The sequence below is a fragment of the Bos javanicus genome, chromosome 17, assembly GCF_032452875.1.
Source record: "Bos javanicus breed banteng chromosome 17, ARS-OSU_banteng_1.0, whole genome shotgun sequence".
Classification (NCBI taxonomy): domain Eukaryota; kingdom Metazoa; phylum Chordata; class Mammalia; order Artiodactyla; family Bovidae; genus Bos; species Bos javanicus.
The window spans coordinates 61,678,659-61,699,857 of record NC_083884.1 but is presented as its reverse complement, the minus strand read 5'-3'; the positions used below and the strand labels follow the sequence as shown (position 1 = coordinate 61,699,857).

Sequence of the window (21,199 nt, the reverse complement as noted above, 5' to 3'; positions counted from 1 at the left end):
GGATGTGAGAGGTTGATAGGAGACTTGCTGCAGATCCTGGGACAGGTCCTTGTCTCTTCCTAGACAGAACCTGGTCCTCCTCCCTGAGGGCAAAGACTGGGATTCTGAGGTTCTAGAAAGCCATCACGGCGTCTCCCAGCTCCCCCTTGTTTCCTGGAGGTTCCCAGCCTGAGTTCCTCATTCCTAGTCATTGAACCCGGGAGCTGCGTGCATTGCCTTGCACCTGTGCTTGAGTACAGAACTTCACCTTGTACCCTCTTGGGGACTAGGATTGGGAGGGTCTGCCTCTGCCACCATCACACCCCCAGGACAAGAGAAGCGTGGGGACCCTCCATCTCCAGCTGCCCTAGCCTGACAGGGACAGTGGTCTTGAGTCGCCATTTTGTGGCAAGCTCCCCCATGGGATGGACTGAAGTCCCCCAGAAACAGAGCCACCCACGCCCCTTCTTGACAGGAAAAGACCCAGTTGAGGAGGAGAAAGACCATTTATTTCTCCACCCACAGTGGGACTGGTAGATTTTCAAAAGAGCAATCGCTGGCGTCCCTTTAAGTCTTGGCTGACTTCCACCATGGCAGCCAATCAACAGAGGCGGAGCTGGTGAGTTGCCTGGGCAACAGGCCCCTGGTTGGCCGAGACTATCAGCCACCCCACTGCCCACTCCCGAGGAAAGGGAAATGGACTCTTTGCTGTCTGGTCTGCTTTTTAAACCTGCTGGCCTAAGCCAGGCCTGACTCGTCTCGCTCCTGAAGCCAGAAGCTCCAGCCTTTGGATCTTGATGTTAGGAGTGATTTGGTGGAGAGAATGGGGTGGGGAAGGAAGGAAAACAGTGCCTTTATCAGGGACAGACATAAGGCTCGGGGATGGGAGGGGAGGAGGTCAGGGTCCCAGAAGGATGAAGAGACATAAGCACAAAATAAGATTCTCCTAGTCTGTCTCCCTGTCCTGCCCTTTTGCAAAACTGCTGAATATCTGGGGGCTTCCACCCCGTGAGCCATCAGTGGGTGGCAGAGATGGGAGGATACTGAGCTTCCCAAATGCCCCCTTTTCTCCTGGAGCCCTATTGGGCCCCCAGATGCTAGCCCTGAGTCCCCTGCTTGCAGACAAGCCTGTACAGATGCGATAGAGACACAGATGGGAATCCATATGCGGTATCACAGGGGTCTTTCTGTCTCTTCCCCCCAAGTCTGGGGGTAAGTAGAGGCACGTGGGTGTGCGTGCATGTGTTCAACAGGACACGTGTGTTTGTGTGAGGGGGTGGGGCTCTGTCTTTTTAGCAGGGAGGTTGCTATGGTTTCCGGTACACCCTTGCGACCCTCTCAGGGGAGCTAGGGTCAAGCCGGCTGGCCTGCCATCCTCCCATCATCCCAACTGCTACCAGCCAAATTCCCGGAACGCTCCTGGCTCCTCCTGCAGGCTCCTCCCCAGCCCTGAACCTGGGCCGCCAGGACACACCCGGCGGGCGGAGGGAGGCATGTGCCGGATCAGGGGCAAAGCAGGAGGGAAGGTGGGCAGCCTCGGATCTCAGGCCTTGGCCACAGCCTCAGACACACCCTGAGCTGTGAGCTCCGCCAGCACGTTGTCTAGGTAGCTAGCGTCCGGGTAGCCATGGCCCGTCAGGTTGGATCCAAACTCGGTCTTGTGGTGGATCTCATTCCACACCACGGTGTCCGACTCGCCTGTGGTGTTGGACGTCCCGATGGTGAAGATGAGTCTCCGCTCCCAGGCGGTGATGAGCAGCCGCAGCACCTGGAGGGCGGGGCAAGGGGCGGGGCAAATGGGGGCGAAGCGAGCAAGGGTCACAGGCAGCACCGCCCACGGCTAGAGTCCCTCCCCGCCCACCCTGAGGTTACCCTGCAAGATTCCCCAAGGCCACCCGGTGTGCTCACTTCCTTCCCTAGACTGACTCCCACTCTGAGCTCCCCCAGTAAAACCCCTTTCCATGTTATCAGCCTATTTCTTTGAGGTGAAGACTCTCAAACTGATGACCCTCAGCTGTATTTGGCTTGAACCTCACGCTGTGTTAAATAGCCGCTTCGTTCCTTCGTTGGCAGTATTCAAAAACCTGAAGGTTTCACGTGAAAATCAGAATTTCTGGCTTCTTTTGAAAAACAAAAAGTAAAAGCCGACACTCTTCTGGTGTGGCGGTGAAGAGTCTAAACTGCTTGGGTTCAAATCCAGACTCCTGTGTGACCCCACTGTGTGACCTCGGACAAATGACTTGCCCTCTCTGAGGCTTTGTTTATCTCTAAGAAGACCTTGACCTCAGCGGGCTGGTCAATGAAATGAGGTTTTGAGGTCGCTGGCAGGGCTAGACACACGCACACTAGATGGCTATGGTCAGTGCTGGGGCCCCGGCCTGCTCCCACACACCCTTGCCCCTGCGGCACCCACCTTCCGGCCCTTCTCGTTGTTGGGCAGATAGCAGTGGCGTGGGAAGCCTCTTGCAGTGAACTTCTTGCCTGGGTTGGGGTGCTCAGGGCCCTGTGGGGAGGGGCAGCAAGGGGCTTGAACCACAGACGGCAGTGGGGAACCGCTGGCGAGTTCAAAGTCAGGGGCCTGAGGGCTCACCTGGATGCCGGTGGGGATGTCATAGACGATACGGATGGTCTGGGTGTCAGCGAAACCGGGCAGCGAGTGAGGGATGAGGTGAAACTCCATCTTCCCGGGCGGCTGAGTGCCCGTCTTCTCCCCGTAGATGGCCTTGCAGGTGGGGCACTGCAGGCTGCCATCCTGGGGCGGGGAGTGGGGGGTGGCTGTGAGGTTCCCAGGTGTCTGGGCCCCTCCCCAGCCCTCCTGTCTGCTCCCCCTGCCCGCCAGCCCACCTTGTTGCCATTGGAGTACATGGCCACGAGGCACAGCAGGTGGTACATGTGGCCACAGCGGCCCAGGCGGCCCACAAGCTCAGGTCGCACACCCTTGTGCCGAAGCACACCCTCGTAGCCAGAGGCCGTGACCAGCCGCTCCATGCAGATGGTGCAGTCCTGGGGTCGGGGGGAGCACAGAGAGGAGACTGAGGACTGGGGAGGGCAGGACACCCCCATGTCAGCACTGCCCCTCAGCAGGGGCCAGACCCTCAACCCCCGCAAGGCAGCAGACCGCCCCCTCTCTGGCCTCCATCTGTCAAAGGGAGGGGACACCCCCAGGTACTGAATTCAGGTGCATGGCAGGGGAAGAGATGGCTCCCTCACACTCCCTCCAGACATAGTCAAGGCTTAACTATCGAAAACAAAGCTTAAATACATTTGGTGGAAAAAGATGGGTAAAAATAAGATGCAAAAACTGTTGATCATCAAAAGGTTGATAAATGTGATTCTGTTAAACATAGCATTGCTGTTTATCAAAAGATGCTGTAAAGACAGTGAGAAGGCAAACCCACAAACTGGAAGAAGAGGCTGAAACACACAGAACCTCACAAGGAGCGGGGTGCTGGGGTCTCCATCTCTGGAGGGGAGGCTGCCTGCCCTCCGCCCCTCCTCCTTGCCCAGGGGCTCACCTCATCAGGTGGGTTCTTCACCTTTTGCATGTACCTTCGAACCACATCTTCAGGGTTCTTACCTGCAAGGACAGAATTGGACTGGGCTTGACTGTACCCAGAGTCTAGCCCTGAGGGCAAGGCTCAAGACAGGGGTCTTGAGGGGTAGGGTCAGAAGCTGTAAGGGCTGGTGGGAGTCACATGTCAGGGGTTGCTTGAGGTTTTATGTAATCAGAGTTGGTGGTGGATGGGGCCAGAAGAGCTCAGATGGGTTAGCAGGGTTAGTTCAGGGGTCAGGGTCTAGCTTAGGAGGCCTACTCTTCTTCAGGTGCTTCTTCTTGGTCTTGCGGCACACCCCGGGCACGCCAGGCACGGGCTTGACGTCGCTCTTGCTCACCGGCGGTGGGTGCAGGATGGGCTTGGGGGCCCGGGTCAGGCAGACGGGCAGCCCCGCGGCGCAGAGCAGGATCCCAGTCATCCCTGCGAGACACCGAGCAGCGATAGTCAGGGGGCGGGGTGCTCATCCAGGCCCTGTCCACCCTGCTGTCCCATCGTCGAGAGGACCCTTGGGGTCTCTCCCCAGACTCGCCCACCTGGTGCACCCAGGAATCCTCGGATGGGTGGATGGGGTGTGTCCCACGGACAGTGCTCACTCAGCCCCACCCGAAGTTGAAGCCAAGTTGAGAGCCTTCTGCCGGCCCCGCCCACCCCAGAGTTGTAGCCCAATGGTAGGGGATGTGCCCTCTTGGCCACGCCTACCAAGGGGCGGAGTCAATGGGCAGACAGGTGGCGCCGCCACCTTGTGGGCCCCGCCCTTCTTTTCCGTCCTTGACTGGACCTCACCTGCCAGGGCCGGGTGGACTGGCCCTGTACCATTCAAGTTCTTCACCGGGAGCGCGGGGACCCTGAGAGGAGAAGAGAAGAGACTGTAGCCTCCCCAGACCAGATCAGGGGCCCCTGCTTTGCCTTCTGTCTCTGGCTCGTGGGCATGCCCTGACTCCTTTGTGACTGCCCCAGTCATCTAGAATGACCACTAGAGAATTCCATTCCTACTGACAGCCTTCTGTCAGTATTATCGGGTGGAGTGCGGCAAGGACCTCTGCCCACCACCCCGTGATAATGGAATGAACCCTTAGACTTAGTACTGACCCTCTCTCACTCCACAGCTGACCTCCTCCCAGGTGAGAGAAGTTGGCTCCCAACTGTTCCTTTTCATTGACTATTGTGTCTGAAACCCAACTATTCGTGACGTTAGCCAAACTTCTCTCAAAGTTTGCTGATACCCATAAAAGTTCTGGGAAAGAAGGATTTAGGGATCACCAAGGAGCCACTTCACTGTCTCCCACCAGGACATTCACAATGTATGTGAATGTATTAAAGGCTCTGATAAGTCCTGCATAAGGAAACAGGTTAGCTGTGGCTAATCCAGGTTTTCCAAAGACACTGGATGACGAACGTTTTCCCCCTCTGGAGTATTTATTGATGTCAGTTCTGGTGACTAAGGCATTATCCCCTCTTCACATGAAAAGGTCTCAGGAAAATGTAGCTTGCCTCCCCTCTTTGCTCTTCTTTCTGGAGAGATCTGGCTTTTGGCATCATTCAGAGCTGCTTTCATATTTCAGCTCAACCATTAAGCAGCTGGATGGAGAAGGAAATGGCAACCCACTCCAGTACTCTTGCCTAGAAAATCTCATGGACGGAGAAGCCTGGTAGGCTACAGTCCATGAGGTCACAAAGAGTTGGACACCACTGAGCGACTTCACTTCAACACAACAGCACATCACCACATCTCTTGTAAATGTGTTTCCTCATCAGTTAAATGGGGATAATATGGCACCTCCCTTTCAAGAAGATCCCTTGGAGAAAGGAATGGCTACCCACTCCAGTATTCTTGCCTTGAGGATTCCATGGGCAGAAGAGCCTGGTGGGCTACAGTCTATGGGGTCACAAAGAGTCAGACACAACTAAGCAACTAACATCTTCACTTTTTTTTTTTTTTTTATGGCACCTCCCTTACATATGCTGTGAAGAGTCAGTGAAAGTCTACACGTAAAAGGCTGAGCACATTTCCTAGTACCTACTACAGACTCATAGTTTTAACCATCATCACTATCATCATTGGGCTTCCCAGGTGGCACTAGTGGTTAAAGAACCTGCCTGCCAATGCAGGAGACATAAGAGAAATGGGTTCAATCTCTGGGTTGGGAAGATCCCCTGGAGCAGGGCATGACAACCCACTCGAGTATTCTTGCCTGAACTGAAAAGAGGTCAAACCAGGCAATCCTAAAGGAAAACAATCCTGAATATTCATTGGAAGGACTGATGCTGAAGCTCCAATACTTTGGCTACCTGATGCGAAGAGTCGACTCATTAGAAAAGACCCTGATGCTAGGAAAGATTGAAGGCAGGAGGATAAGGGGACAACAGAGAATGAGATGGTTGGATGGCATCACCAACTCCGTGAACATGAGCTTGAGCAAGCTTTGGGAGATGGTGAAGGTCAGGGAAGCCTGGCATGGGGTCGCAAAGAGTCAGACATGACTGAGCGACTGAACATCAACAGGCACCATCATATCACCATCACTGTGTAATCCTGGTTAATTTCACCTCTTTTGCACCTCAGCCCACTAAGTCATGGTATAACTTCTCACCATCTTGGAGAAGAAACCACTAAGGCATTGCAGTGATAAGCTTGGGAGAGTCACTTAACCTCTGTGCTCCTCAGTCTCCTTATCTGTAAAATGGGGATGATAATACCTGTCAGGAGGGTTGAAGGAGGAGGCCTGCTGTGATCTGTGCAATACACCCATCTGAGTCCAGACTTCAGAGTTTAGCTTTGTGGGTGAACTGGTATCTTTCTGTGGATGGGCATGAAATCAGATGGGGAAGTTTTGATAAGGAGAAGGCGTGTAATGAAAGCCAGGGACCAGGGACTTCCCTGGTGGTCCAGTGGTTAAGATTCCATGCTCTCAATTCAGGAGTCCTGGGTTTGATCCCTGGTCAGGGAAGTAGAAGGAAGATTCCCCATGCCACAAGTAAGACCTGGCACAGCACCCCCCCCAAAAAAAAAGCCAGGGGCAGCCTAAAGGGTGAGGGCAGTGACAGCTGGGGAAGGTGCTGCTGCAGCCCACTTGGCATGCCTGCTCAGGTCTGAGCACGGTCAGTGCCGTTTGGACACCTGCCCCGGCAGGCGCAGTCGGCACCAGCGAGCTGAAGGGAAGCTGTCTTTAAGCCAGTGGTACACTTGGCAGGTTTGTGTGCTGCTTCAGTGGGTCCAGAAACACACACACACACACACACCCTTGGAACGTGGGCTATATATGCATGCACATGTATAGGGAACATGCCAAGTGCAATAGAACACAGCTTCATGCACACATGGAAAACACTGCACAGACCGGCACACACCCCTGCAAACATGCCGCCCCCTCTGTGTACACACACACTCCAGGGATCACATGACAGTTACACGCACACACAAGTGTACCCACAACCCAGGAGGCCCGCTTCCTATAGAGATACAGACACAGATACACGAATACTTGGGGAACGTGCCACACACTCTTGCACACAAACACACAGACACACACCAGGGAATACACACCATGCACACATACACACAGACACACCTCAGGGAACACACTCCATGAACGCACACAGGTCTAGACATAGACACACACTTCTACACAGAGAACACCACAGAAATATGTACTCACACACTCCAGGGAACACAGCGCCCAGAAAAATACCCACATGCAGACACCACAAAGACATTCAACTGGACAGGAGAAGCCGGGTGGGACAGACTGGTCCACACACTCTGACCTACACTCCCCCACACTGACATGCAGACACTTGACTGGGAGGCTCCCACTTTACACACACAGTAACACACACATGCACAGCACACAGCCGTCATTTTGTGCCTGCCCAGCATCACAGGCTTACACCCAGTCAGCTGGGATACCCCTCCCAGACCCCACCCCTGAGGGGGTTGGCAGCGTCTGGAGCAGACATCGGGGTCTCCAAACACTCTGGTGACCTGGAGTCACTGAACATAGCTCCTGAGGGAAGTGGAACAGAGGAGAGGTACCATGGGGCCCCCAGGCTTGGGTAGCTGAGGTGTGACAGGGGAAAGATGCTGTGCCTCAGTTTCCCCATGTGTAATGGGAATAGAGTCTTGCAAAGGTTCAATGGGATAAAGCATGCAAAGCTCATAGTCTATTGCAGGGGTGAGAGAGGGGATGTCTTGAGTTTCTCCTCCTTGCAGTCTTCCAGGACCCAAGGGATGGGGGGTCCATCCCCCCCTTCCTGGGATCTGTCATACTCCTCCAGGACATTCCTGAAGGGAGACCACCACTCTAATCTCATCCCCCTCCCCCATCCTCTTTTTTTGTTGTTCTTGGCCACACTACACAGCATGTGGAATCTTAGTTCCTTGACCAGGGATTGAACCCACACCCCCTGCTCAGTGGGACCACAGAGTCTTAACCACTGGACCAACAGGGAAGTCCCCCAGTCCTCTTATAAGATAGCATGGAGGCACATCTGGCTTCTCCTCTTTCTGCTGTCCTTTGAAACACTTCCATTGTATTATTGTTGTTAATATTATTGGCATGCAGATCTTAGTTCCCTGACCTGGGATTGAACCTATGTCCCTGGAAGTAGAAGTGTGGAGTCCTAAGCACTGGAGAGCCAGGGAATTCCTTAGAACACTTCCAATATAGACAGACTGTTAGGGTCCTCTACATATCCAGGGCTTCCCCATCCCCTTCGTTCCTTCCTTCCCTCCTATCTCATGAGAAAACAATCCTTCCCTCTCTCCAGGGCTATCTGTAAAATGGGTGGAAAGAAAAATATTTAGCATGAGGACCACCACTTCTTGTCTCCCACCTGTGGCAGACATCACTAATCCATCACAGCACTCTCTCGAGCCAAGCAGAATCATCAGCACAGATTTCCAGGGAGCCTCTACCAACCAGCAAGGACAGTTGGCTACCTCAGGTCTATATGAAGCACAAAGTCTGGTCTGGCTCATGACACTGGTCATGCTGAGCCTTTGGCCAGGGAGTTAGAAAGTGGGGTGAGGGGACCCCAGAAAGGGACTGTTTTAGATCTTAGCAGTCCTCCAATCTCTGGCACCCTTTAAAAACCACAGAGCTCTGGGTTACAAAAATCAGTCTTGCTCCTGGGAGGAGGGCTGTGAGTAAGGTGTGATGGTGGAGCTGTTTTGTATTTACCCATCGGCAAGCTGGGGGACAGTCCCCAGGTGGCCCCCAGCTTTCTCAATCTGCAGGCCCCTGCGAGAACCCAGGGTAGCAAGGTTCCCACGATGCCGGAGCGTGGGAACCACCCAGGCCCCCTTTTGATGTGGGATGCACTGTTTCCTCCCCGTCAGTCAGTGAGAACATCCTCTTGCCCTGGACAGGAGACCGCTGCCCGCAGGCCTCCGGGAAGGAGGGGCGGGCTTTCGCCCCTGGCTCCGCCCTCTTCGCCCCCCCGCCCCCGCCCCCCCCCCCCCCCCCCCCGCCAACGCCCCGGCATGGCAAAGGGTCAGAGGAGCCCTGCAGGCCTGAAACCTGTTCTGACCAGAAGCCAGGCCTGGCTGACCCAGGGCAGGGATGGGTCCAATGCCTTGCCCATCTCTGCTTCAGATTCTGTTCCTCCTGTACTCTCAGTCCCTGCTGGCTCTTACCTTGCTTAGAGTAAATTCCAGCCTCTCTACTGTATGGGCTTCCAGGGTGGCACTAGTGGTAAAGAACCCACCTGCCAATGCAGGAGACATAAGAGATGTGTTTTTGATCCCTGGGTCAGGAAGATCCCCTGGAGGAGGGCACGGCAACCCAGTCCAGTATTCTTGCCTGGAGAATCCCCATGGACAGAGGAACCTGGCAGGCTATGATCCATAGGGTCACATAGAGTGGGTCGTGACTGAGCGACTTAGCACGCGCACATTACCATATGCAACACAGCCAGTACCGATCCCTTGAACTCTTTTTTCCTGTGCTTCCCGCTCTATCCACTCCACCTCAGCCTCCTGGTTTCCCTGCGGTTCTGCAAACAGGTCAGGCACATCCTCACCCCAGGGCCTTTGCACTTGCTGACTGCTCTTCCAGAATGCCCAATTATCCTCATGTTCTGCTCCCGCACTCAACACAGGCTTCTGCTCAAATGTTACCCTACCAGAGACCTTCCTTGCCACTTTAGAGAGGCCTCTGCTTTTGCTCTTACCTTACTTAATTTTATAATATGATATATAACTGATATAACATTAATTATATTATCATAATATAATTATACATAACTAATATTATATATATGTATAAAATATCACAGTCTGATATAAAAGTCTATAAAAGACTTTATAAAAGTCTTCCATATGACCAGATCCTCCCTGGCACTGTAACCTCATCTCTTACCCTCTCCATCTCTCTACTCTACATGCTTCTGCTGTTGCTCTAAAATGCTGAGCCCTGCAACTTCCCCGGTGGTCCAGTGGTTAGGAGTTCATGCATGGGGCATGGGTTCGATCCCTGGTTGAGGAACTAAGGTCCCAAATGAATATATATATTCATTGTATATATTCAATGTATATATATACACACACATACACACACACACACACATATATATAATAGATGAGACATTGTTATATATATATAATAGATGAGACGTTATTCTATATATATGTAAAATAACAGTGTCTCATCGATTAAAATAATAATAAAATGAACTGCTGAGCCCTTTTGAGGCTTGTGCACTTGCTGCACCCTCCGCCTGAAGGCTTTTCCCACAGAGGCTGCTGTAGCGCTGCCTCGGGCAGGAAGACCTTCCTCACCACCCACTGTCACCGCTAGTACATGGCATGCAGTAGATTTTCAAGAAAGACTTGTTGCATGAAAGAAGGAAGGAAGACTGGATTTTACAGGGATGTTCTGAGGTGATGCTCAGGCACAATCTCCCCGTGAATTTTTTTTTTTTGCACACATTGGAAGTGAGCCTTGAAGCAGATGCCCAGAGAAGCCTCTCTGTAGCCTCTGGTCCCCTCAGAGACTCTCTGCCAATGTTCATTCTAAAATGAGCACACTGGACTTCCCTGGTGGTCCAGTGGTTAAGACTCTGCCCTTCCAAGGCAGGGAGTGTGGATTTGATCCCTGGTCAGGGCACTAAGACCCCACAATCTGTGCAGTGTGGCCAAACAATTTTTTTTTAAAAATGCTATGAAGTGAGCATGCTTTGTGGGCATCCGTGGGAACAGCCCGAGTAAGCTTTCTCTAAGAAATTTCCAGAAATGCTTCGCATCTTTCTCAAGGCAGAGATTCCATGGCCAGGCTTTGAGGAACCCTGACCTTTCCTGGAAACTGTCTCAGGGAACACGCCTCACACAGATGGGCTGGGCACGGGCGGGGGGCAATAATTTCAAGAGCTAGCTATGTTTCAGACTCAGCTGTATACCCTCCCTCCGTCATCTGATCGTCCCATTCTATAGAGGGGGAAACTGAGGCACAGAGAGGTGAAGTCACTGGCCAGCAAGTGGTAGAGCTCAAATGTGAGCCCAGAATGTCAGATTCTAGTCTGTGCTCTTCTCCACACACACAAAACCAAGTTCTCTCACCCTGGTTCAGAGACTAAGGCAGGAGGCTGTATTTGAGAAAAAAATCTCCCCAGGATGAGTCTGGAAAAGGGCATTTGGCTCCTCTCTCCTCCTTTTGTCAAAAGACAAGCAAAGAGAGATGCCTCGTGCCTGCTCTGGCTGGGGGGCCGCATTCAAAGGCAGGATGAGATACCGTGGGGAGGGCTTCCTAGATAACTGTTCCTCACACCGTTCCCTGCCCTTTCCTGTCTGGCTACCTTTGCCACACTGTACTCACTGCCTGTCCATACGGTCTATTCTCAATTCACCTCTTCTCTCTGAAGACAGGTTTCAAGGTCACCATCTTCAGGAGGGTTTTCTAATCTACCCCCAGTGAATACATAGCCACTTTTTTTTTTTGACATGCCATGTTGCATGATGGATCTTATTTTCCCAACCAGAGATTGAACCTCCTGCCTCCTGCATTGGAAGCCCAGAGTCTTAACCACTGGACCACCAGGGAAGTCCCTAAGCAATTTTAATTCCCAGGGGACTGCGTTTATCTTTTCTTTGAGGACACAGATGTTTCCTGACTCCCTTTCTAGCTGTGGAGTTTCACCCCATCTCTTCCACCAGATTGCAAGCTTCTGGAAACTTGTCTAAGCCAGCTCTGTGACCCCAGGATTGAAGATGAAACTGGGCATAAATGGGTTCTCAGTAAGTATTGAGTGGAGGAGTTCAACCAACTATGGAATCGATCTGCTTCTTCTGGGGTATCTTCAGAGGGGGGCCTGGTGTCCTTAGAAGCAGTAGTTCTCATACCAAATGTGCTCCCAGAGACAAGGTTGGAGCAGGGATGGCAAACGCATGACATGTGTATTAATACTAGTACTGCACCTGTGGCAGACATCACCAATCCATCCCAGCACTCCTTTCCACTAAGGTAAAGGACTCCAGAAGGTCATTCCCATTCAAGCAGAGATGGCACATGAACTGAAATCTGTTTGTCATTTATCCTGCAGATGACGGAACTGAGGCCCAGAGAGGGGAAGTGACTTCATGAAGGTCACCCAGCTGGTTAGCGGCCCTGGAGTTTCTGAGTCAGAGGCCAGAGCTGAGCCCATCAGGCTGATACGTGGGGCTATCTGTAGGTGAGCCAGCCTTCTGAGCCCTCTGTGCCTACAAGTGGGCCAAAGCTTTTGACCTGGGCCCTGGAGCTGGCTCAGGCCTGGGAGAGCTCACTGGGGGCTGCATGAGTGGGTACATTTGCCTGATCTGGTTGCTCCTTTCTTTCCCAGGCAACGAGGGGGTCCAAGACCCCAGGGACACAGGAAACCACATTGACACTCCCTATAGTTTCCATCCACCTATCTAGGCTGGCCTCCCTGTCCTCTCCCTCCCCTCCATGTCCCCGGCAGGCTCCAGGCACGTCACAGTCTCTGATGGTGGTTTCAGGTCCCCCAGTGGGCCTCCCTGGACACCTGGCGCTTACCCCATGACCCCTTGGGAAGCCCCTGGAGGTTCAGACCTCAGCTATTTGGGTCCAGGTGGGTGAGGACGGGGCAGAAGTGGGAACGCCACATCGTGGGGAGAAGGAAGTTAAATAACACATGGCACCTACCTCCCTGGACCTGCTCCTGTGACCTGCACCCCCTTCAGTGCCCACTCCTTCTGTACCTGAACTCTTGTCCTCCACAGTCCGGGGTCAACCAAATCCCCACCCCCACGCCCCACAGAGCCAGAGGGCTGAGAACATCACAGTAAGCTCCAGGGAGGTGCCCCACGGGGCCAGCCAAAGCCACAGACCATCAACGGCTGCTGTGGCCTGGCTCACTTCCCCTTTCCTCGATCGAGCACCCCTCGGGCTGCCTGAACAAGCCGCTGACCTTCTACGGGCCTCAGTTTCCCCCTCTGTTAAATGGGTCCCCTCATCCCTGACCCTGTCCACTCCTAAGGATTCAACAGTACCAAAATCTCCTGGAGCGATATTCTGAGGGGTGGTAGTCAGTTAGGGCCCAGGTTTATCTAGAGGCCTGGGGGCTCTAGGTCACCTTCCCCCACCCTCCTGGTCTCTAGCCCGCTTTGCTTGCTTGCTCTGGTGGTTGGGGGGGCGGTGTGGGGAGCCCAGGCAGGGGAAGGGAGGGGAGGGGAAGGCTGGCGGTTCCCACGGCCTGGGGCAGCCACGTACTGACAGGAGTGTGGTTTGGCCTCCCAGGGAGCAGGGCAGGAAGTGCTTCAGGTCTGGGGGGCGGGGTGGGAGGGTGGGGGGATGGGGGTGTTTGGTTTGACCTCGCGGTGAGGCGCAGGGAGAGCCCAGCAGCCACGAGGGAAAAAGCAGGGTTACAGCCACTGTCCTCCAGCAAGGCCAGGAAAAGGGGGAGAGTGGGCAGCCCAGAGGCCCCACGGGGACACAGTGCAGGAGAGACTTTTCATGGTGTGCCTTTGGGACTGTTGTTTTTTGAAGCATTAAAATGTAATACCTAGCGAAGAGCCGGAGAAACAAAATGTGAATGCTTTCAAACCTAAACGTAAAATCACTGCAAGAAATGAAAAGAAGAAGGAAAACACCCAAACACACCAGCCACATCAAAGCCCCCACCCCCCACCCCCCACCTATCCTCCATGTCCGGAGTGAGCTTGCGACAGCAAAGTCATCCCGGCCTGTCTCCAGCTCACAACACCAGCTGGCTCCCATTTCCCGCAGAGGAAAAGCCAAAGTCCTCAACACAGCCTTCAGGGCCCTCCGGGACTGGCCCCATTTCATCTCTGACCTCCTCTCCCACCACACACCCTCGTCGCCTCTGGAGCCACAATGGTCTCCTCGCACAAACCAGGCCTGCTCCTGCCTCAGGGCCTTTGCACAAGCTGTTCCCTCTGTCTACAGTGCTCTCCCCCACCCCAGTTCTCTGCATAGCTTGCTTCTTAACCTCCTTCAATCCTTGCTCAAACGTTATATTCTCAGTGAGGCCTTTTCTGACCTCTTCATTTCCATTTATGCCCCTCCCACTACTCCCTACACCCCTTCCTTTCTTTATTTTTCCTCGGTAGTCACTACTACTCTCTATCACATACTAGAATTTATTTTGTTTCTTGTTTGTCTTTCTCTAGAAATATGAGCTTCGGGAGGGCAGGGATTGTCTGTTTTGTTCATGGCTGGATCTCCAGGGCCCCCAAAGAGTCCTTGGCACACAGAAACTGCTCAATATATTAATAAAAGGATTAACTAGTTAAAAAGACAAGCATAAGCTATAGAGAAGGTAAAAAGAGGGACTTCCCTGGTTGGTACAGTGGTTAAGAAATCGCCTTTCAATGCAGGGGATGTGGGTTCGATCCCTGGCTGGGCACTAAGATCCCACATGCCATGGGACAACCAAGCCTGCAATGGTGTCACTACTGAGCCCAAGCCCTCTTGCTCTGGAGCCCACGCACTGCGACTAGAGAGAAGCCTGTGGGCTACAAGGAAAGAGCCCCCCTGCTGCAGCTAAGACCCAACCCGATGCAGCCAAAAATGAATAAATAAAGAAGAAGGTACAAAGAAATAGCGAACTGGGGAAAGGTAATAAAGAGCTCAGACCCTTAAAATGCAGAAGGAGCATCTGCAAATCAATTTTAAAAAAAGCCGGAAAGAGCCCTAGAGAAGGAGAAACAAAGAAATAAACAAGTGATTGGTAAAAGAAGGAATCACAGGTGGCCAGTAAACAGGAAGAAGTTCTCAGCCTAAGAACCAGAGGTTTGAAAACTCAAACAGCATCTCAATGACAACATCGTGCTGGTCTGATAGGGATGTGCTCGAGGGGGCGGGGCCAAGCCCCGCTCCCACTGCTAGGGATGGATTTGAATGCAGGCAGCTTGGTATCTGCCCCCTTGTTGGCCTTTGTTGCCAGCCCCACTGCACGGGCTGCAAAAACTGAGGACCAGAGAGGGCAACGGGGCCCACTGGGGTCACACAGTGAGAGGAGACAGGGAAGCCGGCCCCAAGCTCAGCTGCTGCGGGCCCCCCGACTCCTTGGGCCTCCAAACGCCTTGTGGCACCAGGACCAGGCCTCTCGGACCCTGGCTTGAAACCCGGAGCGGGCAGCCAGGGGCCACCCCAATACCATGGCCGACTGCGATTGTTGAGTCAGAGTCCTAATCGCGTGACCTGGAGCAAGGGCCAGGCTTTCAGAGCCTCAGTTTCCTCATCTGAGAAGTGGGGATAATAGGGCCTACCACCGTTTCTGTGCACAGCAAGAGAGGTGATGCATGTAAAAGCCGTGAGACAGAGCCTGGGACGTTGTGAGCGCTCAGTAAATGGAAACAGGCCTGCAGCTGTTCCCCCTCCCTCTCCCCTCCACCACGTGGGCTGGAAACTCTTAGTCTGCCCCACAGCTGTGTTCCAAAGTGCTGGATGCTGCCCTCTCAGGAGACAGGGCGGATCTTCCCCACCCCTGTGTCTCCGTCCCCCAGGCATCAGCTGCCAGCTGGCTTCCCGCCTCATCACAGGGGGGAGTGGAAACAAACCCCAGCCAGGGGGACACTGTAGTCCTGCTGGCTGTGTGACCTGGGGACAAGTCAGTGCCGCTCTCTGGACCCCCGTCCTGAGCTGAGGATGGGAGGCAAGAAGGATGACAAAGAATGATGTCTGAGTTCACCCCTCCTCTGCGCACTGATCATGTGTGGTGATTTTAAATACATTTGCACACCCATCAGTTCTGATGAGCCAGCACACGTGGACTGGGGTGATTTTAGCTCCATTTGACAGATGGGGAAACTGAGGCCAGGGAGGAGAAGCTATGCACCTCTCTCTGCAGGAGAGAAGAAGAGTGGAGAAAAGGGAACAGAGAAGGAGAGAGCTGCTGAGAAGGAAAGAAAAAGGCAGGAGAGAAGGAGCAAGAGACAGAGACAGGGAGACACAGTCACAGAGACGAGAGAGACTGAAAGAGAGGCTGAGCCTCAGAAAGCTGTAATAGGAGAGTCCCAGACACACTGCTGTGTCTTCAGTTGTGTCTGGACCCGAAACTCACGCATTGGAGTCCTGTTGTTCTTGTTATTCAGTTGCTAAGTGATATCCGATTCTTGTGACCCCGTGGACTGTAACCCCCCAGGCTCCTCGGTCCCTGAGATCTGCCAGGCAAGAATACTGGAGTGGGTTGCCATTTCCTCCTCCAGGGGATCTTCCCAACCCAGGGATCGAACCTGCGTCTCCTGCGTTGGCAGGCAGATTCTTTACCACTGAGCCACCAGGGAAGTCCCCGCTGGAGTCCTAACCCCTCTCCAAACACTTGGAGACAGGGTCTTTGCAGAGGTGATCAAGTTATGAACGAGGTCATTGGAGTGGGCTCTAATCAATAAGCCTGGTGTTCTCATAAAGAGGAAATCTGGACACAGGGATACAGAGGGTAGATGATATGAAGACAGGGGGAAGGTGCCTGTCTGTAAGCCAAGGCCTCACAAGAAACCCACCCTGCCAACATCTAGATCTCTGGCTTCCAGCCTCCAGAACTGAGACAATACATTTCTGTTGTTTGGGCCTCTCCAGTCTGTGGCACTTTGCTATGGCAGCCCAGGCACACCGACGGACTTAAACACAGAAGCAGACAGACTGCGGGAAGGGCCACGAGGGGCTCTGGGTGTTCTGGAGACCAGGGCGAAGGTGGGGGGCCTGATTCCTCAGAGACACCGTCCCTTTCCCCTCATGGGCTGCACCGAGCCTCAGTTGCCTGGGAAATGGGAAGCTTCACTCTGCAGGAACTAGGGTCTGCCATCTCCATGCCTCCTTCCACCCATCCCCTCCCTCAGCAGCAGACTCCATGTGTCCTGGGCCCACCCCCCTACTCTGAACCAGGCCTATTTAAAAAATTTTTTTTTGGTCACATGCAGGACCCTAGTTCCCCTGCCAGGGATCAAACCTGCGTCCCCTGCATTGGAAGACACAGTCCAAACCATTGGACTGCTAGGGAAGCCCCTGAGCCAGGGGTATTTTTAGTTCCTGTTCCTTGGCTATGCACCTCCTCAGCAGGGTCAGCCCTGACTACTCCATCCCTCCCAACCACACCACCCTGTCCCATCACCTCCCTAGTGCTTCCCTCTCTCTCCAGCAACTGTGTTCATTTACTCATTTGCAGGCTGTATGTTCAGCAGTTTGGACCCCATTTGTCTTGTCAGGCTCTGTGAACATGCACCCACAGTACATATTTAGAGAATTGATACCGAGCAATAAAAACTGAGCAACCCCCAGCTTGCCCTGAAAGAGCCGTTTTCAAAAATTTCATCAGTGACTGAGAAATTCATTTCACCTGGCGACCTATGAAACGCATGTAGAAATCATGCAAAAGGTTCCTGGAGCAATTCTTACTAAGTATGACACATGCCAATGTTTTCTATTTTGTTCACTTTCTTTGATTCTATTCAGTTCCTTCCCATCCCGTTTTCAGAAAATTTTGGTTACAACCTTCTGACTTCATAATTCACTAGTGGGTTTCAGTGATACAGCCCTGGAGAGAAGATTCTCGAATTCTTGCTGCAAAGGCACCTGGGACTTTTCTGCTTCTGTCCCCTCCCACATCTACTCCAACTTGTTTTCTACTCTTGTCATCCTAGGGCCCTCCAGCCTGGCCAGAGCCAGGTTGTGATCTGCAAGGAGCCACATGAATACCCGTCTGTGATTCCCAGATGGGTGAGTCCCTTCTGCAGTGTTTCCCCAAAATGCTCTCCCAAACCTCCTCTGGTCTCCTCCCTGTGGGCACTGGGATGCTGGAGAGGAGTGATCTGGAGGGGAAGGGGGAGAGGAAGGGAGGGCTAGGCGGGCAGGTGGCAGCTGCTGTAGTCCTTCCGGTGGAAAATCACACTCCCCAGCCCCCCATACCAACCCTCCTCTGGATAACATTAGTAGTCCTGGCTGCCACTGAAGGACTATCTCAATATAAGCGCTATGTATGATCAGGCACACAGCTCCCACTTGACAGATGATAAAACTGAGGCTCAGTGAAGGAGAGGGACTTGCCCCAGATCTCATAGCTCAGAAGTGGCTGCCAAGAGGGGATCGGAACCCAAGCAGCCAGATTCTCAAAAGTTCAGAAGCCAGAGAGATTCAGAAAGTGAAAGAAAGTGTTAATCATTCAGTTGTGTCTGACTCTTTTTGACCCCATTGATTGTAGCCTGCCAGGCTCCACTGTCCGTGGGATTCTCCAGGCAAGAATACTGGAGTGGATAACCATTCCCTTCTCCAAGGGATCTTCCCGACCCAGGGATCGAAACTGGCTCTTCCTCATTGCAGGCAGACTCTTCACCGTCTGAGCCACCAGGGAAGCCCAGAAAGATTTTGAAGGGTAGCCTAATTCAGGGCCCCTTCCCTTCCGCATGCCTCAGTTTCTTGGTGAAAGGAAGACCTGGATATGGTGACCTCAGAGGTTGTCTCCACATCTGATCTGTGCATGACCACTCTCCTGGGTCACGCCAGAGGGATGCAAGCAGAGCTGCCTTTTGGTGCTCGTTCCTGGTTTTGGGCACCACAGCCCACACCCCACCTTCCCTTTTCCCTTCTGGTCTATCTCAAGGTCAAGGTCTCTGCTCTGGCCTCCCATTCCAACTCTTTCAGGATCCAGTCCTCCGCTGAGATCAAGTGAATCTGGACTCCTGGGTGGGAAGCTGACAGACTCACTGGGTCCATATTCTGGGGCATGGGTGTCTTAACCCAGGCATTTCCAAAGCTGGTATGATCTGGGTTCCCTTCCTCAGTGAAATCCTATGAAAACCAGTTCTCAAAAGAGAGTCCAGAAAGGGCTGATCTGGTTACAATGAAAGCAGAGGCTGGCTTCTTGGCCAGACCCCTCTCCTGCCACTATGCCGTGCTGTCCCAGGGGTCCCTAAAGCTCAGCTTGAAAACCATAGTATTAGTCCTATGTAATGGTGATATTTCAGGTGTGGCCTTTAGGGCCACAAATATTTGGACAATACTGGCTTGCTTGAGCTTCCACATGAGATGGGTATGGCCTGGGGCAGGGTATGGAAACCCTCTAGAACTTCAAAGACAACACAGTGCAGACTCCAAAATCCTACAGGTCTGAATTTCAATCCCTGCCCTCCACCTGGGTGGCCCTCAGAAAGTATCATACCTCTCCCAGCCTCTACCTCTCCATCTGTAATAGGGACATGATGAAATGGAGGGGGTAGGTAATAAATGAGATGGTGCAGAAAAAGAATTTAGTAAATAGCAGACATGGACTGTACACCGTTACGGCTTCCCAGGTGGCTCAGTGGTAAAGAAGCCACCTCCCAGTGCAAGAGATGCACGTTTGATCCCTGGCACAGGAAGATCCCCTGGAAGAAGAAATGGCAACCCACTCCAGCATTCTTGCCTGGAAAATCCCATGACAGAGGAGCTTGACGGGCTGCAGTCCATTGGGTCACAAAGAGTCGGACACGAATGAGCGACTGAGCACGTGCTTACACACACACCAGAGTAGCTGCTGCTATGGCTCCACCACTTGTGAACTACACGATCTGGGATGTGTTACTAACCCTCCCCATGCTGCAGATTGTTCGTTATCTGTAAATTGGGGCTGATGACGCTCCCTCCCTTATAGGGTCCTCGTTACTGGAGATAAACGAGCGTTAAGGTGCTTAGTTAACTCTTGGCACAAAGTGAATACTTAATAGACGCTAGGTAGTACTTATGATTTTTGTAATTACTGTAATTCTTTGTTCCTAGCCCCGGTGGGCCGCCACCCCTGCGCCCAGGGCCCGGCTTACCCCGGCGGGATGGAGGCACGTGCGCTCACGCTGGTGGCGCGCTGGGGCCCGGGCCGGTTGAGGTTGTTTTGCCCCGGGGTGGGCGCGCCGCCGGGGGCGCTCGGGCTCCGCGGGGGCGCGCCGGGGGGCTGCGCGGGCTCGGCGGGACCGGCGGCGGGCGCGGCCCAGAGCGCGGCGCCGGCGAAGGTGGCGCTAGGGCGCACGGCGAGCGTGCCCGCTGGTCCTCCGGGCGGCGGCTGGGGCGGCGGGGGCGCCGGGGGCGCCTTGCGGCGCTGCGAGGCCAGGATGGCGTTGGAAGCGGCGCGTGTGCTGTTGACCAGCAGGCACTGCTGGCACGAGCAGGGCTGGCCCGAGCTCGCGCCCACGGGCCACGATTGCGACTTGGGGATGGAGCCGACGGTGAGCGGGTAGGCGAGGTCCAGTCGGCGGCGCAGGCGGCGGCGCCGGCGCGTCTGGCGGTTCATCTGCGACATGCTGTTGAAGTAGATGAGGTAGCAGAAGCCGAGCGACGAGAGGTCGAGCCACGGGTGCTGCTTCTCGTAGGCGTTCTGGATGGTGATGCAGATGTCCATGTCGTAGGCCGTCCACGCGCCGCCGTCGTTCTCCCATTCCCACACGATGCCCTTGCCCGGCGCCGACGACGGGTCGTAGAAGTTGCGCCGCACTGGCCGCATGGTGCCTGTGTTCACAAGGGCAACGGGAGTCAGGACCCGAGGACGGTGAACCTCCGCGGCCGGGCGGGGGCGGGGTCGAGGTCGGGGTGGGGGGTGGTCAGGGCAGGCCAGAGGGGCGGGAGACGACCCCGGGGGGTCAGTATATGCGCAGGAGCGAGCTTGAAGGTCAGCGCAATATGGGTTGGGGCGGAAGGCAAGGAAGTGGGGTGTCCAGACAGCACGAGGATGCCAATCAGCAAGGGGAGTAGGGGAGGCAAGCGGCCCCACCTCTCAAGAGTCGACACAGGCAGTGAAACAGTGGCCATCACAGGCTGGGGGGTGGGAGAGGGGGCGGGGAAGAAGCCAGTGTGGGATCTGTTTAGACCAGGAGGGGCTGGGAAGCAGAGTCAGCGCCTGGGGTGAGGGCAGGGATCAACAGAGGCCACCACCCTGCAGACACCAATGACCCTTCTTTCCTTCATCCGTCCACTCATTCAGTCGTTCGTTCATCCATTCGTTGATTACTTCAAGCACAAGTTCACTTATACATTCGTTCATTCCTTTCTTCATGTCTTGGTTCACACATTCATGTATTCCTCAGTTCATTCGTTCAATAACTCCTTCATCAGCCCAGTCACCCATGCCTGCCGCCATTTCATACCTGCATTTATTCTCCCCCGTCTAGTCATCCATGATTTCAGTCATTCCTTTGCTTACCACCATCCTATGTAAAATGTGCACCACCTCTATATACCATCTTTCCCCTCCAC

General features: G+C 53.8%; 1 protein-coding gene across 1 annotated transcript in view; it reads right to left on the bottom strand.

Annotated features, from left to right (window-relative positions):
* Positions 1 to 466: 466 nt before the first annotated feature.
* The window catches only part of DTX1 (deltex E3 ubiquitin ligase 1), a 38,916-nt gene continuing 18,183 nt past the window's right edge, over positions 467 to 21,199 (bottom strand). The window contains exons 3-10 of the mRNA XM_061384929.1: positions 19,777 to 20,455; positions 4,317 to 4,378; positions 3,792 to 3,953; positions 3,495 to 3,556; positions 2,824 to 2,982; positions 2,570 to 2,731; positions 2,393 to 2,482; positions 467 to 1,747 (exon numbers count right to left, since the gene is read on the bottom strand). Of these exons, the coding sequence (XP_061240913.1) occupies positions 1,523 to 1,747; positions 2,393 to 2,482; positions 2,570 to 2,731; positions 2,824 to 2,982; positions 3,495 to 3,556; positions 3,792 to 3,953; positions 4,317 to 4,378; positions 19,777 to 20,455 (1,601 nt within the window). The 3' untranslated portion in view covers positions 467 to 1,522. The remainder of the gene's footprint in view (positions 1,748 to 2,392; positions 2,483 to 2,569; positions 2,732 to 2,823; positions 2,983 to 3,494; positions 3,557 to 3,791; positions 3,954 to 4,316; positions 4,379 to 19,776; positions 20,456 to 21,199) is intronic.